Source organism: Chaetodon trifascialis, chromosome 13 (genome assembly GCF_039877785.1).
Source record: "Chaetodon trifascialis isolate fChaTrf1 chromosome 13, fChaTrf1.hap1, whole genome shotgun sequence".
Classification (NCBI taxonomy): domain Eukaryota; kingdom Metazoa; phylum Chordata; class Actinopteri; order Chaetodontiformes; family Chaetodontidae; genus Chaetodon; species Chaetodon trifascialis.
The window spans coordinates 9,237,818-9,252,335 of record NC_092068.1 but is presented as its reverse complement, the minus strand read 5'-3'; the positions used below and the strand labels follow the sequence as shown (position 1 = coordinate 9,252,335).

General features: G+C 43.2%; 2 protein-coding genes across 4 annotated transcripts in view; one reads left to right on the top strand and one right to left on the bottom strand.

Annotated features, from left to right (window-relative positions):
* srfb (serum response factor b) overlaps window positions 1-2,944 on the top strand; it is a 21,323-nt gene extending 18,379 nt beyond the window's left edge. The window contains exon 8 of one of the 3 annotated variants that reach the window (XM_070977115.1): window positions 501-2,944. In XM_070977115.1, coding sequence (XP_070833216.1) covers window positions 501-596 — 96 coding nt within the window. In that variant the 3' untranslated portion in view covers window positions 597-2,944. The remainder of the gene's footprint in view (window positions 1-500) is intronic. The other 2 variants (XM_070977117.1, XM_070977116.1) reach the window with 2 other exon arrangements.
* fhip2a (FHF complex subunit HOOK interacting protein 2) lies at window positions 2,823-14,518 on the bottom strand. The gene is made up of 17 exons (XM_070977108.1): window positions 14,220-14,518; window positions 13,116-13,194; window positions 11,525-11,694; window positions 11,170-11,274; window positions 10,916-11,038; window positions 10,482-10,703; window positions 10,175-10,371; window positions 9,903-10,017; window positions 9,672-9,748; window positions 9,375-9,567; window positions 8,799-8,962; window positions 7,925-8,071; window positions 7,749-7,839; window positions 7,448-7,591; window positions 6,421-6,561; window positions 5,776-5,879; window positions 2,823-5,685 (listed from the first exon to the last, which is right to left on the bottom strand). The coding sequence occupies exons 1-17, from the start codon at window positions 14,262-14,264 to the stop codon at window positions 5,574-5,576; spliced, it is 2,229 nt and encodes a 742-aa protein (XP_070833209.1). The 5' UTR covers window positions 14,265-14,518; the 3' UTR covers window positions 2,823-5,573.

The window sequence follows — 14,518 nt, the reverse complement described above, 5'->3', positions numbered from 1 at the left end:
CCTGAGGCCGCAGGGTCGTCACCTGTCGCCTCTCTGTATGAATGTGAATGATCAGCTGGCAGTTTGTCTTACCTGTGATTCGCAGCAGAGTACACATGAAGTAGACTTAACAAAACACCACTGTAGCAGTGCATGGAAATTAAAGTGTGTTTTATTTGTATATAAAGTCCACTCTTATGGAGAAATAATGGGGAATTCGTTTATGTACGTTTGTTTAAAATATACAGGTATTTTAATGATATGCAACACAGATAAATCTGGAAAAATCCTGTAGAATTTCAGGCTATATGTGGTTTTCTCTTACATCTATACTAATGGTCTAAATTGCACTCTACAGAATATGATTTCATATCTATGACAGCTCTACACCACACCACGATACAGAGCATGTAGTGGAGCAGGATTTCCATCTGTGCTGGGTGTTGCGTGATATGGTGGCTTGTGATTGGCTGTCTGATAGGCCCTGCACCGTTTCCTAATGTGGCTGTGTTGTGTTCTAGATGGTGATTGGCCAGCAGTCGAGCGGCAGCAGCAGTAACCTGACGGAGCTCCAGGTGGTCAACCTGGATGCCACACAGAGCTCGAAGGGTGACTGACAAGACGGCTGGAGCTGTTGAACACGGCAGATCCAGGGACACAGACAGACAGACAGACAGACTGACTGACCGACATCTCTATTTATTGATGCCTTCCTACAGTTTCCCATTACACTTCTGAATGTGACTTTAAAGTACATATATACACACAATCAAGGGCATACAGTATGTGTGGCTGACCCTTATACAGTAAACAGTATGTTTTGGTATATAAATATATATATATATATATATTCGCAATTGCATAGGAATATATCACTACATCCATCATCGGAAGCTATTTTCTATGCCGTTAGATGGTGTTATTTTTTTGTGTGTGCGCGTGTGTTTTTTGAAAACGTGTAATAACATGTACACACACACACTGCGAGGTGGCACAGCTTCACACCAGCCAAAGAGACATTTGTTTGTCTGAATGTTCCAGTGTGAGCAACGAGTGCACAAGCGCGTGTGTGTCTGTGTGTGCACGCATATCTGGGGTTTGTAAATGGGCGGGGGAGACGCTTATTATGACTTTAAAAAAAAGAGGAGACATTTGGAAATGTACATATTTTTTTTTTCTTTCTTTTTTTTTTTAAATTGATAACCTGTATTTTTAGCCTGGTTTAGTTTGTGCAACGGCATGTAGTTGTTTTTTACGTAGTGGTTTTGTATGTACATGAAAATGATTTGCATAAAGAGAATGAATTATTTACATGTACTGTATATGTAAATTAATTTAATATACCATCCTATGTTGATATACTGTCATGCTGTTGGGAGTTTTCACTACGAGATGGAGAAAGAACGCTGGATGTTTTTTTTTTTTTTTTTTACATTTGTTTGTGACATTTGAAGGACCGTCCTTCAAACAGAATCAAGTAGCTGGGTCACAAAATGTAAAACAAGATATTTATGATTTCCTGATGTGAACATATTCTGTACTTTAGCTGGGAAGGCTTCAGTGCGGCAGCTGATGTAATGACATCAGCTTTGCATGTGAGGCTTCCTGATGAAGTCCTGAACTGGCACTTTCATGAGTGTTCAAACTATGACAATCCAATGGAAATACTTTCATGTTTCTCAACATTTTAGCGTAATGTTGTCTATACTTTCATGTGTTCACACGCAGTAATGAGTGACCTTTTTTAGAAGTGTGACACATTCAATGTCGTTCATGTGATACTAAAATTGTTCACTTATTTTGAAACGCCACAGTCGCCGACATGATGCTTCTGTGGGTGACAAACCTGAGAGTGCCAAACAGGTTTCATGACATCGGTTAAATGAACTTTATGTTGTCCGCCTTGTTTAAATTGTAAACCTGTTGCTCTGATTTGCCTCCACTAGACTGCAGAACTTTAATTACGTGATGCTACTGCTGACATGAGTCAGGGCATTGACACAAATCTCCTGTTTAATGAGACACTGTACAGACTTGGCAAATCCAGTTCAGTACTGCAATCAAAGCTTTGGTGTTTCCTTGTATGGAAGCACTGGATGTTATTCAGCGCAGCGTCAGTGCTGCACTTTTACAGCAGTAATAGTATGAATATTTTTGTAAGAACAAGGATTGCATAATTTGGAAAAGTGATTTCAGGTGCTTTAAAATATTAATATACTCCTTTATTGAGAACTGTAAGACCCTAGCTGACTGCAATCTCAGTATGTACCTCAGCAATCATTAAGAGTGAGACTGAGAGCCTTCTTTCTGCACCATAGTGCCTCTTTTCCATGGCTGATTTCTAAATCACTGCAAGGCGAGGGAAATGTAGGATTTGCTTCTTTCCAGACCACTTCACATGACTCTGGACCTTGTCATTACAATCCTCTGCTCTGGCCGGGGAGTGAGATTTCTGACTCGTTTCTACAGAATTAGCTGGATGACTGAGCGTGGCTGGCTGGAAGCCAAAGAGAAGTTGAGGATAAAGTACCCATGCTGACTGCTGTTCAGTTATTCACTGGTGAGAGAGGTCATTTTCACGCTCTGGTCTGTTCCTGTGCATGATGTCATGTCATCTGCAGGGCTGTCTGCATAGGAAAATTACAGGTTAAAGACTTTCAAGTCCCCCATGTGACCTGGTGGTTTAAAAGAAGGTACTTTAAAAGGGGATTACTGAATAGAATTTGTGGTTTTCACCTTGTTGTTGAAAGAAATGGTTATTTTGTGTATTTTTCTTTTGTTGTACAGACATTTTGTAATAAAAAGATGAAACACAATGAACTGTTCAAAGAATGACCACATCTCCTACTGAACTTTTTTTTTTAATTGGGACGGAGAATGTTAAACAAAACCACGTTGTCCTGAATGAAACACAGTGTTGAAATGAAGACAGCTGATGAGGAATAAATGAGCCAAACATTTATGAGAGACTGCAGTGATGACTTCCATTTACTCTGTGAGGCGGGAGGGGTGAGCATGCACCTTACCGTAATGTTTCAATTATGCATTGCACAATCACAAAAATCAAGCCGGCCATGAGATAGAGGAAGCGTGACGAGTCTCATCCCATTTCACACCAGAGGGAAGCAGCGACGAACGTGAAAGAAATGCACCAACATCATACAGTGATTGGTCTAAGCTGACACAGGAAAATTCAGTTGGCATCAGATCTTCGAGTCCTGTACATCACAAACCAAAGTCTATGTAACACAAGCGAGAGGCAGAATAAGATCACGATAAACTGCAGTGAGGCAGAAACCCCCCCACACATTGATTCCAGGAGTCCTCAGAGATCCACAGTGTGAAGTAAGGCATATCTCCCTGTCAGTGTCTTCAAAGAGCAAAGTGCTGACAGCTAAGAAATCATCACAGATGGCCTGGACCGCCTTTCTTCCTTCCTTTCAACGATGAAAAAAGTATGTATAAGCATGCATTTACGGCAGGTAGTATATCTCTATTGCTATTGTACATATACAATATACAAATGTACAGAACAAGTTGGAAAGATTAAAAAATGTGCATGATTGATAATTTAAAAAAAGTTTCCCATTAAAATAGAAATGTTACTCCTGGGTACATCCTAGAGTTTCTTTTCTTTTCTTTTTTTGGTTTATGAAACAAAACATTTTTGGAAAAACAAAAGAAAAAGAAAAAAAAGCTTTTTGTTGTGGATATTTACATTATGAACAAGGATGAAGAAAGACAATGTGCAAATCTGATTCCATGCAAGCAGTTGCATAATGTGGTTTAGGTGCATGAGGGATGGGTTTGAGAGAGGGGGGGGGGGGGGGGGGGGGGGAACAAGGCTCAAGACCAGGGACTCATGGCTTCAATGAACAACTCCACCGCAATAATAAATCACTTACACTCGCTCATAAACAAACATCATCCAACACGCTTACCAATCAAGGAAACACTCACTCTGGGAACATAACACAACAACCAGTTACATTAAAAAGCATCTTGATCTAGACTAATTCAAACCTCAGCTAACGAATCCCTGACCTGTAAGGTGAGACTTCACCCTCCCCAGATATCCAGGAAATAAAGAACCAAACAACCCGTTCCACCAACGCACAGCAAGCATTTCCCCACCATTCAAGATCAGGATGCAAAGGTAATACTGCTCGGACATGCAACACTTCAGGTGGAGCGACGATCACCTGTGGAGGAACTCAGAGGTCTTATGGGACACTGACAGCCAGCGGTTTGCAAACTGGGCCCATCCAGAGGGTCTTGAGATAAATGTAAGGGCCTCTCGGCTTTGTGCTGCACAAAAATATTTCCTTTTCAGACTTGATCACTTCAAATAAAAGCCAATCTGAGAAGCTGGAATCACATGTTGTTTGAGCTTGCAAACAAGAAGACGTAGCTTTGGGAACCACTGCTGGAAGCTAGAGTACGTCCTAAGTTAAAGATGTTTTCTTTAGACACTGGTCAATAAGCTGGAGAGGTTTGCCACTCTGCACCCCTCCCATCAATAGCATTAACAAATGATTGAGAGTTATCGACGGTGTAAAAACACAAACACTTGGATAAAGCAAACACTGGTGCGTGAGAAATGCAACACTGGGTCTGGAGAACAACATTTCAGAACTACTGGGATCAAACCAACAGGTCTCCTCCAACAAATGCCAACTTGACATTTCCTAAAAGCCAGAGCAAGCACAGAAGAACATGAATAATGTAACAAGTGCGACGCAATGAGATCCGCGTGTGTGCAAATTCACATCTGAACGTGATGGGTGGTGACATCTTTGGGTGATTACAGACGAGCTTGGAGAGCACTTCAAGTCAAACTGAGGAAAGACGAGGACGACAAATAAAAGTAAATAGCATCTGCTCAGTCAGTCCTTACTTAAAAAGGCAACGTGAAAGCAAATAAATATGAGGACTTGGCATATAAAATATGAGCGCAGTATCATAAATACTGCAGATCAATATGTATGTAACTACAGGTACATATAGGGGTTGAAGGTAGTGGGCATTTTCTCTACAGCCTCTTGTCTTCAAACAGACAACACGTAAGGAGTCGAGTTAAAAATGTTTCAAAAGGAAACAATCATCTGTAACTGAAAGGTGTGATTCCACACTAAGGCAATGACGTTTACAAATGGGTGATAAAGGGACAGGAAATAAATACACAAACATCTTTTCTCCGTGCCGGGATAATTACAGGGCTGTCATCTTTTGGCTGGTGAGGAAGAAGATGGCTGGGGAGGGAGAAAATGCAGAGGCTGAAAAGAGTCCAGTGACCCCCTCCTTGCACCTCCACATCTGTCCCTCCTTCCTCTAATTCCTCTGCTGGCGGGGCAGTGTCTGCTCTCTGACCTGCTCGAAAACAAGACCAAAGACTTTTGGTGGAGGAGCCCGAGAGGCCAGAAGAGGAGGAGCGATGAGACCCGCCCGTGCGGGCTTTTAACAGTCTTGCAGGGATGAGCGGTTAGTGGTAATGTTTTGCCGACCCTGTGCCACCGGTACCAGCACACCCCAAAGGCCCAGTTTAATCTTGACCCCTCTGCCTGGCCGAGGCAGATGGATGAACAGCAGGAAGATTACGGCGAGGAGGAGGAAGCTGCGTGGTATTTGACGAAGGCGATGGCTGCCAGCTCTTTGCAGAACTCCTCCAGCACGATCACCCCCTCCAGCAGAGTCATGTGGTCGATACTGCAGGAGGACACAGACAGGAAGATTGAGAGATGCATTCCAACAGTCAACTCAGAAGATAAGAGCACAGAACCACGTGGAAGTACATACGTGATGCCCTCCGGCTCTAGACCTAATAGCCTCTTCCTCACAAGCAGCAGCTTGGGTGTGAAGTCTGGGATACGCTGAATCCTCAACATGAGATCTCCCACCACCTAAAGCACGCAAGAACACACAATTACCAAAGCACAACAGCGCTGCTTTCATCCCTGGGCAAAGGTGCAACACTAGTAAATCATTACTACACTCGTTGGAGACATCGCTGCAATTATCATAAACAAACAAGACCATCAACAAGAAAATGAGCTGCTTCCACCAGCCTCTTAACAGCCGTTCACACTGCTGCTGCTGGAATAGATTTCAAAGAAAAGCAGTTGGACTGAGTCACGGACGAAAAAAGAGGTTCAGACGTGCAGCTCTTCCAGTAAGAAGCACATCAAGAGTTCAAGACTCACAGAAACATCTGCACCATTAATACCGCTGGCACGAGATGAAGCCCAACCAACGTCTCAAACATGATTATTTGTTGCGCCAAATATTTTCAAGCGCAGCATCCAACATTTCAAAATACTACATAGATCAAACCTGTCAAGACAAAAGCACTCAATCAGCGGTGATTGTAAAAGTTGGGCACGGCAGCGTCTGCTATCAGTGATGGATGAGATAAGCAGTGTCGGAGCTAAAGAGGATTCTTACCCTGACGATGACAGAGAACAGAGACCTGCAGCCAGGGGCCAGGTTGATGTAAGGGTCCAGCAGGTACTCATGCAAGTGGGGGTGTGGTAACAAAGACAGCTTGGACAGCACTGCGGTCACCTGCAGGTTGACGTCGTAGGGCTGGAGGACAGAGAGGGCATCAGATGTGAAACCGCACAGGCAATTAAACAGAGATTAGAGCGAACCAATGACACCTGACATTTCTGTTTGTGTAGAAGAACTGCTGCGAGCAAATAACACGAAGCGTCAGAGCCATTTACTGACAGACTCTTCGATTCATACAGCACTCCTCATTTAGATGTGAGTTCTTTAACACTACAAGACGCCCCTGAGCTGCCAAAAAGTGCATTTCACCTCTGAATCTCTATTAGTCATCTTCACAATTCCTGCCTAGCATCATTTGTCAAATGAGTTTATGGCCAGAGCTCATTGTTTTTGTTTTTCACTTTTCAAAAAATGAAACACGTCCGCAGAATCAGCAGCTCATTTGCATTTTCTCCCCATTTTTTTCCTCCACTTTCCATTAGCGGGGCTCATTTACCTTCAACTGCAGTGCACAATGTTCTCTTTCAGCAAGACAAAACAACTTCTGGGTGCGTGAGAACATTCAGTCTGATTGAAAATTGGGTTAAACTGATCTGCTCCTTTAAAAAAAAATCAACGAAAACAGAAATGATGATTTGGTCTAACCTCAAATAAAACTTTGTGCTGATTTGCATGCAGAAAACTTAATTTATTTAATTTGGTTGTGCATGTCAGGCTAAATTAACCCGTTTAGGACTCCTTGCCATTTGAGATTATCTTTCAATTCATTAGCTGCTCCATTTGCTGCAGGAATTTGATTACAAACAACGCTGCATTCGTGATTTCCAAAGGGCACGTTCACTGTGGGCGTCCCGCTATTCAGATTCATGGAGTCGTGGAACTGAAACAATGCAACACACATTTCAGCACTAAAGCATGCAGCTTTACTACAGATGTTTACTATAGGGCATATGAAACTGACCTGATCTAGGATGCGACCCATCCTGTCAAAGAGAACCTTTAGGAAGTGGCCCTCGAAGAATGGGATGTCCAAGTTACACTTCTCAAAAGGCTTTGGATTCCCCCTCCAGTCCCACCGCTGGCAGACCCCGCAATAGTCCTTGAACTGTGGGGAACAATTCACCTACACTTAGTGCCGATTCTGCAAGAAGGCTGATGAGCAACAGTAGACTGAGGACTTTCCTCAGCGAATAGTTTAAACACTGAACCAGAAGCATCACCTTGCTGCTGTAGCCTTAAACGCACAGCAGAATGAGGCTCACCTGTCTGTGTGCGTCTCTGAGGTAGGTGTCATAGCCTGTGCCTTCAACGTGATACGATGACTTCGCCTCATCGGGCACCAAACAGAGGAAACTGCAAAAGAATGTAACAGTTAAACTAAAAGTTTAAAAAAAAAAAAAAGGGAAAAAGAAGGGAGTATGCTGAGCACGCTGCGTACCTGTTGACAATCTTGTGCACCTCCGTCTTCCCGTCACACTTTGAGTGGTCAGGACTCTGCGGTGGAGAGGAGCTGAGCCAATCAGAACCAGACAGCCTGCTGTCAGGAGAGACGTCGTCACCAAACAGCGGATCCTCCTCGAGGTCTCTGCAGGAAGAACACATTCATTAAAAACTATATTCGTGAGAACATCATCTGAATATTATCAGTGCTACTGTCAGAGGATTTGTGCACGTCTCAACACGACGCCTCACTAAGAGCAAAGAGAGCCACTGGTGAAATGAAAGTGTATAACTTCTATTCTCCAGTCTGGTATTACAAAATCTGACGGCCTCTCTGACAGTATTCCTGTGTGTAGTTGGTGGTCTCTTCCAGGATGATAGCATTTCATGGCTCTTTGGGCTCACATGGGCCCTACTGGTTCTTTTGTGTAATGAACAAAAGTCTTCATAGAGAGTAGATGAATGTTAAAATAGACGCATTTACTAAATCTGCAAGTATGTTTACTATATGGCTGTCGATTGTGCAGCCCCGATATCATCCCAGGTGTAAACCCAGTATTACAGTGTTGCATTTTGGTCACTTAATTCATTTGCATAAAAACTAATGAGCCCTATAAAACAACATCAAGAAATAAGCAAGCCATTGCTCATTGTGCATCGATTTCCATGCATGCACTAACCATGGTTTGAAAAGATCCCCACCAACTGAAACACACAATGAGGAACAGTACGGCTGAACTGGTGTCACATCTGAAAAACCACAGCTAGTTGATGCATTCATTTTATTTCCACCAGTGCGTTTGTGCAGATGATTTTCCAGACAGCATTTTAAGGCGGCACAGGGAGGTCAAAGGTCAGAGGCAGGTCCTTACACAGCATCGTGAGGCTGCCCATTCTCAAGGGGCTCCCGCTCCTCCTGTGGTTTGTTCTCCAAGTAGTTCCTCTCTTCCAGGCTGCGCAGCACCAAGCTGTGCAGGATGTGCTGGTTGGGCTTCTGGATGAGCTGCTCAAACAGCCGCAGCGTCATGATGCTGATCTGAGGACACAGAGGGAGGAATGAGGCTCAGCCCCCTCCATAAACCCAGAGCAACATGCCAAGCATTCCCTCGCTCACAAGAACAGGAGTCTGCGGCTGTTTCAAGCATCAAAGAAATGATTCATCTCCTCTTTTGTGTGATGAAAATGCATTCAATGGCTCTGTCACATACTAATTAAAATTCATCTTCTTTTGGTTAATCATATGATTCACTAGAACTAAGAATCCTTGAAGGGCAGGTGGCAATTTGTTCTTTTGAATGTCAAAACAAGGAAAAGAAGAAATTATGGAGGATTTTCATTGTTGAAAGCATTAGTGTGAGCACAAAGAAGACATACATTCATGATGTCAAAGGTGCTTTCATTAGCAGGACCGGGCACGTCCTGAATAATAACAATTATCTGATAAGAACCTCGTCTGACAGGTGGTCACAGTGCTCGATGAGTCTGTGTCTGAGTGGATTCTGAGCGATAGCAGCTGAAGTCTCTGGCTCTCTCTCCTCTCCCAGCAGGAAGTAAACCATCTCCTGGAGCAGAGCCTCTGATGTCACCTGCCTGATGATCCTGTTCAGCAGGGCTGTGGAGGTCAGGATGCCCACCTCGGACCTGTGTGCACCCACACGTGTGTTACTGAGCAGTCACGACACACGAGACAAGACAAAGAATGTCAACGGAAGGATGACTGATTGATGATTCAAAGCGAGGCTTACGTCTGCATCAGCTGCGGCTCCATGACAGACACAAAGAATCTTCCTCTCACTGCTTTTGCCATCACTGCCGCTGCTGACTGGAAGACAGTGAAGAAAAAGAAAAAATGTAGTCCAGCCTTCTGTGGCTTTCAGATGCAAAAACAACTGCTTTGGAGAGGAGTTCTTTTATTCTGGTGATTCTGACTAAAATATGACACATCGAAACACAGTGAATCAGCGTTGGTTAAGGACCTTATGAGCCTCCTTGATGAGCTGGTCACAGTAATCTAGCCAGGACAGGAAGGAGATGAGAGCCCTCTTCCCTGTGAAGACAGCAGCATCCTCCTTCAGGTTATATACATCCAGACTGAAAGAAAGAGGGGGGGGGGGGGCAGTAAAGGTTTGATGTAGTTCTTCCACTTTACTAAAATAACATTTGACAGAGGATGCTATTTATGGGCTACCTGCAAACTAAATCAAGTAAATATGTGGTTTTAGACAGCAAACACTAGAAAGAAGTTTACCCCCAGTTGACTGACTCCACTGTCTCAATGTCCAAGGGGTCCATGGACTGTGGCAGGGCTTTATAGAAGGAGACCAGCCTGTCAGTCAGAAGCTCACAGAGCTCAGTGTTTTCAGTTAAACACTTGGCAGCAGCAGGCTCTGGTAAACTGACCAGCAGCATCAGACCCTCACATGCCTTCACCACTATCCTGCCATCCTGAGGAGGGGAAGAATCCGTACAACTCATGAAGACGAATTTTCAACTCTAATCAAAACAAGGTAACTTGAAGTAAAGCACCAAAACTTCCTTGCGTGGGGATTACTCACAGGGCTCTTTGTGAGGTTGAGCAGGGAGGAGACGAGATTGTAATTGTTGCTGCTGCTGTTGTTGTTGTTAGTGGTTGGACTGGAGGTGGAGGCGGCAGCCGCAGCCTGGGGCTCCTCTGCCTGTTCCTCTGCCGTGGACTGACCAGTGTCCGGAGCCAACACATTCTCCTTCACCGAATCTGTCCCTTCAGGACTCTTTGTCTCAGGTCTCTTTAACTTGTTCTGGAAACAATATTGCAAATAAGAGATATTCTCTGGACTGTATGCTAGGGCAGGGCAACGAGACAAAAAACAGGAGGCTGTTTTGTCACCCAGCCCTACCGTGTGCTTTAAAATCCTGTCAGGCACTTACTTTTGCCAGTAAATATCCAGATGAATATTTATGAATGTGCCGCTCAAAGTTCCCCCCCTCCCCACGGGTCACAGCATCTCACCTCAAGGAAGAAGTTGACAAGGTACGGGTCCTGCTTCAGTTTGGCACAGACTATACAAAGGAACTGAATCTCCTCATTTTCTGTGGGAGCAGCCAACACCTCGCCACACAGACGGATCAGTTTCTGACAGAGGAATGTCACAGCCACAGAAGAAAGACAGTTACAAATACACTGCACAACCTGCTGTTTGACGGCCCGTTTGAGGAAAAGGACGGTAAAAAATATACCGAAACATAGAGTGTGTTACTGCTCACCTGCACAGGTCTATGGACATTGATGTGTGGCAGGAGAGGCTGACGAATGTGTGCTAACAGCTTTGTGTAAAAGGTAAGCACCTGCTGCTTCATCCCTGGAGGGCACTGAAGGGAAATCATGCAGACAGAAAGAATATGTTAGCATATATTCGAGTGAGCCCAACTTGCACGGAAATGCAGCTCACAAGGTAGATCTATTGAAAAGTTTACTGTGGTACTGCAGTGTTGTACTGTGTCCAACCTACCATCACTAATTCTCAACTTTGACTTTCACTGGATTTCATCCAATTTGACATGTACATATATAGCCACCATATCGTGACATGTATATTTGCAGTTAGAACACATGGCTTACATCTGCCTTGCCCAGGGTGTATAGAGTCTCCAGGATCTTATGGTGTAGGAGATACTCCATGCAGGGTCCTGTCTCTCCAGACTCCCTTTCCCCCTCCTCCTGGGTCAGGATGTCCAGCATCTGTTCCAGGTGAGATGGGATGTTGGTGTCTGTAACTGGAGCTTTGTCATCTAACAAGGGAAAATACAAGAGCATGTCAGAACCTCTGCATGTCCAAAAGATATGAACAGTTGGAAGAAGGGAAAAAGTCTTCTTCATTTTCACCTGTTTTTATTTGCCTACATTTTTACCCTTCTGCTCAAAAACAAAAGGACAGCTGTTAACACTTCATAGCTCTTATGTCCCATTTTCTTCCAACCAGTTGTGAAAAATTCATTGTGATTTGTTCGATGTAATGTAGTCCATGTTGTTTTCTGATCCACTAATGTTTTTGTGCATTGCAAAAGTAAAAATATAATCTATTTTACTGAAGCAAAACTTTTCTAAGGTGGCTACACAGTGAAATGAAATATTTCAAATTTAATATGCTTTCTCTTTTCAACAAAATAAATATTTAAAGCAGTCAAAACTGAAAGCCAGAGGGTGAGATAATGCTGTGTTAAGAGTGGCCCAAGTATACATCCTTGTTTGTCACCAATTATGCACTAGTGGCTCATTTAATTCAGTAACAAGGTAGGATACACACATGTATGTCATGCTGAATGTTAACACACAAAGTGCCAAAAAATATGGCCAGTAATGACAGTTTATGAAATGAAGATTAGCTTCTAAGTTAAATCACAACAACAGCTTTCATCAAAACGATGAAATCATTCCTTAAATTTGTAATTATGTAGAGTGATGAAGGTCGAGCTGCTTAAAAATGATTATTTGAGTCACAAGTCTGCTAAACCCTGGAAACAAGCTCAGTTACATAGTAGTCACAGTGCAAATAATCTCCCATCAGCAGTTCAGAGAAAAATTTGTTAAACTGGCCTAACTGGGAGAACTGCTGCAAAGAAGCTGTTTGTTCAGCATAAAGAATGAGAGAAGGAGTCTTTCTTGGCCTAAAAAATACAGAGACTAGACATCAGTAGTTTGAGCAGAGGTTTGACATGACCGGGTTTAACCAAGCACATCTTAGATGTAACCTGACACAGACGATGAGCACATGAGCACTACTTGCACAGATCCCACAGTCAAACATGAAGGAAGCACTCTCGTAGTCTGGAGCTGCTTTTGTTGAAGTCTGCTGCAAACTCAACCAGCATAGCATTCCCAGCATACTTCACACGTGTGTCTTTACATTTGGATTTTCTTCATAGACATCTCTCTGCACCGCCTGTGTTCATTTTGTGTACAGCAGTGATACACAAGCAGTTGATTAATAAACAGAATATTTGCCACTTTTTTGGATCTGGTAAATTGTAATCTGTGCTTATCTTTTAAAATACTCAATAATGACAATATATATGGAAGTGTAACTTATGACTTTAGACTGCTGTCATCAGTACAAAAGACATCATTAACTTTCATAAAAGTCTGCCAAACACCTGTATACATCTGGGGATACCGTGACCACAGTGTGACCAAAATGTTCCTTCTTTCTTACCAGAAGTCTCAATGTAATAATGTGTGATGGCCTTCCAGTGATAGACAAAGTCCTCCTGCAAGGGTAGCGACGGGGCAAGCTAAAAAAGAAGAATTGCAAACATATAAGCATTTAATATGTTTATAGTGGTGGCCCAGGGGGAGGTATTAATTATCATGACAACATGTTTCAGTCTCTTTCAAACAGAGTTCACAGACGTCTGGGCTGGTCTGCTCTCGTTTTCAATAAAATCCTCTCAGAGCCTCAATGATTGTAATGTGCGACTACAGCATGCCTTTGATCATTGTGTTGTGATCAAAGAAACATCCCAGCAGCGTTCAAAGTGTTTAATTATAGAGCAAAACTTTCACTTGCAAGTGGCATGAAACGTGTACACTTGTCGTGTATTGTATGCTCATACACACTGATATATAAACGTTTCGTCGTTAACTCACATCTACACCTGATGTCACCTACCAAGCGTCTGACTGAACACTTAACATCAATTAGCTTCACAACAGGATCCGGGCAAGTTACTACAGGTTTCAAGCTAAGTAACGGTAGCTGGTTGGCTAACGTGTAACATTAAGCTTTTCGAAATTGCTGTGCGAGATAACCCACAGACTATCCCTTTAATATTAACAGTTAGACGTTTGCGCAACATCAAACAAGGCTGTCCTAACATTTCGACACAACTCGTCACGATAAGACTGCTATTTGAAACGAAAGAGCCAGCTACGGCATTAGCTTCTTGAGGCTACTTTCAGCTAACACTAGCGGCTAACTCACTCAGCTTGCCAAAATACCCTCAATACAAATGCCTTACTGGAATAAAGAACATGACAATAGTGAGTTAGTTGGTAACTTAAACGAACAGTCACATAGGCACACCCACAGGTTGAATTTTATGTTGCCAACAAGAACAAATTGACGGCACAAACACAAAACGCTAACGTTAGCTTAGGCTAATTAGTTAGCTCGATGGTTAGCAACGTATCCCTAATGCTGACGTTATGATGTGTGATGTCTGGGCGACCAGAGGCCCCTTTCAGCCAAGACAGACAATACATAAAAGCAAGCCAATGGATAAACACATGATTTTGGTTAAAGAAAAAAACAACTCACCGCTTCCACAGCATGCTGAAGAATGGACGTAAATTTGGAGAACATTTTGTTCTTCGACTGGACTAGTTTCTCCCGAGAAGACCTAGAGAATTCCTCTATCTTCTTCTTCCTGTTGTTACCGCCTCGATCCAGATTGGAGGTTTCATATAATGACCCTTGTAACGAGAGAATAGGTGTAAGCAATAAAAGCGTTAACGCTTACTGACCGCAGGACCTCACAGGCCTGGCACAACCACTGTAAACAAGACGTCTACAGGCTCAAATAACGTATGCTCACTTTGGACACGGTGGCACTTCCC

Excerpts from the sequence above, each read along its gene's own strand:
- fhip2a (XM_070977108.1), bottom strand. The coding sequence starts at position 14,264 with ATGTTCTCCAAATTTACGTCCATTCTTCAGCATGCTGTGGAAGCG. Across the intron at positions 13,195-14,219 it reads TTCAGCATGCTGTGGAAGCG|CTTGCCCCGTCGCTACCCTT; the intron begins GTGAGTTGTTTT and ends CTTCTTTTTTAG. Across the intron at positions 11,695-13,115 it reads TTATTACATTGAGACTTCTG|ATGACAAAGCTCCAGTTACA; the intron begins GTAAGAAAGAAG and ends TTCCCTTGTTAG.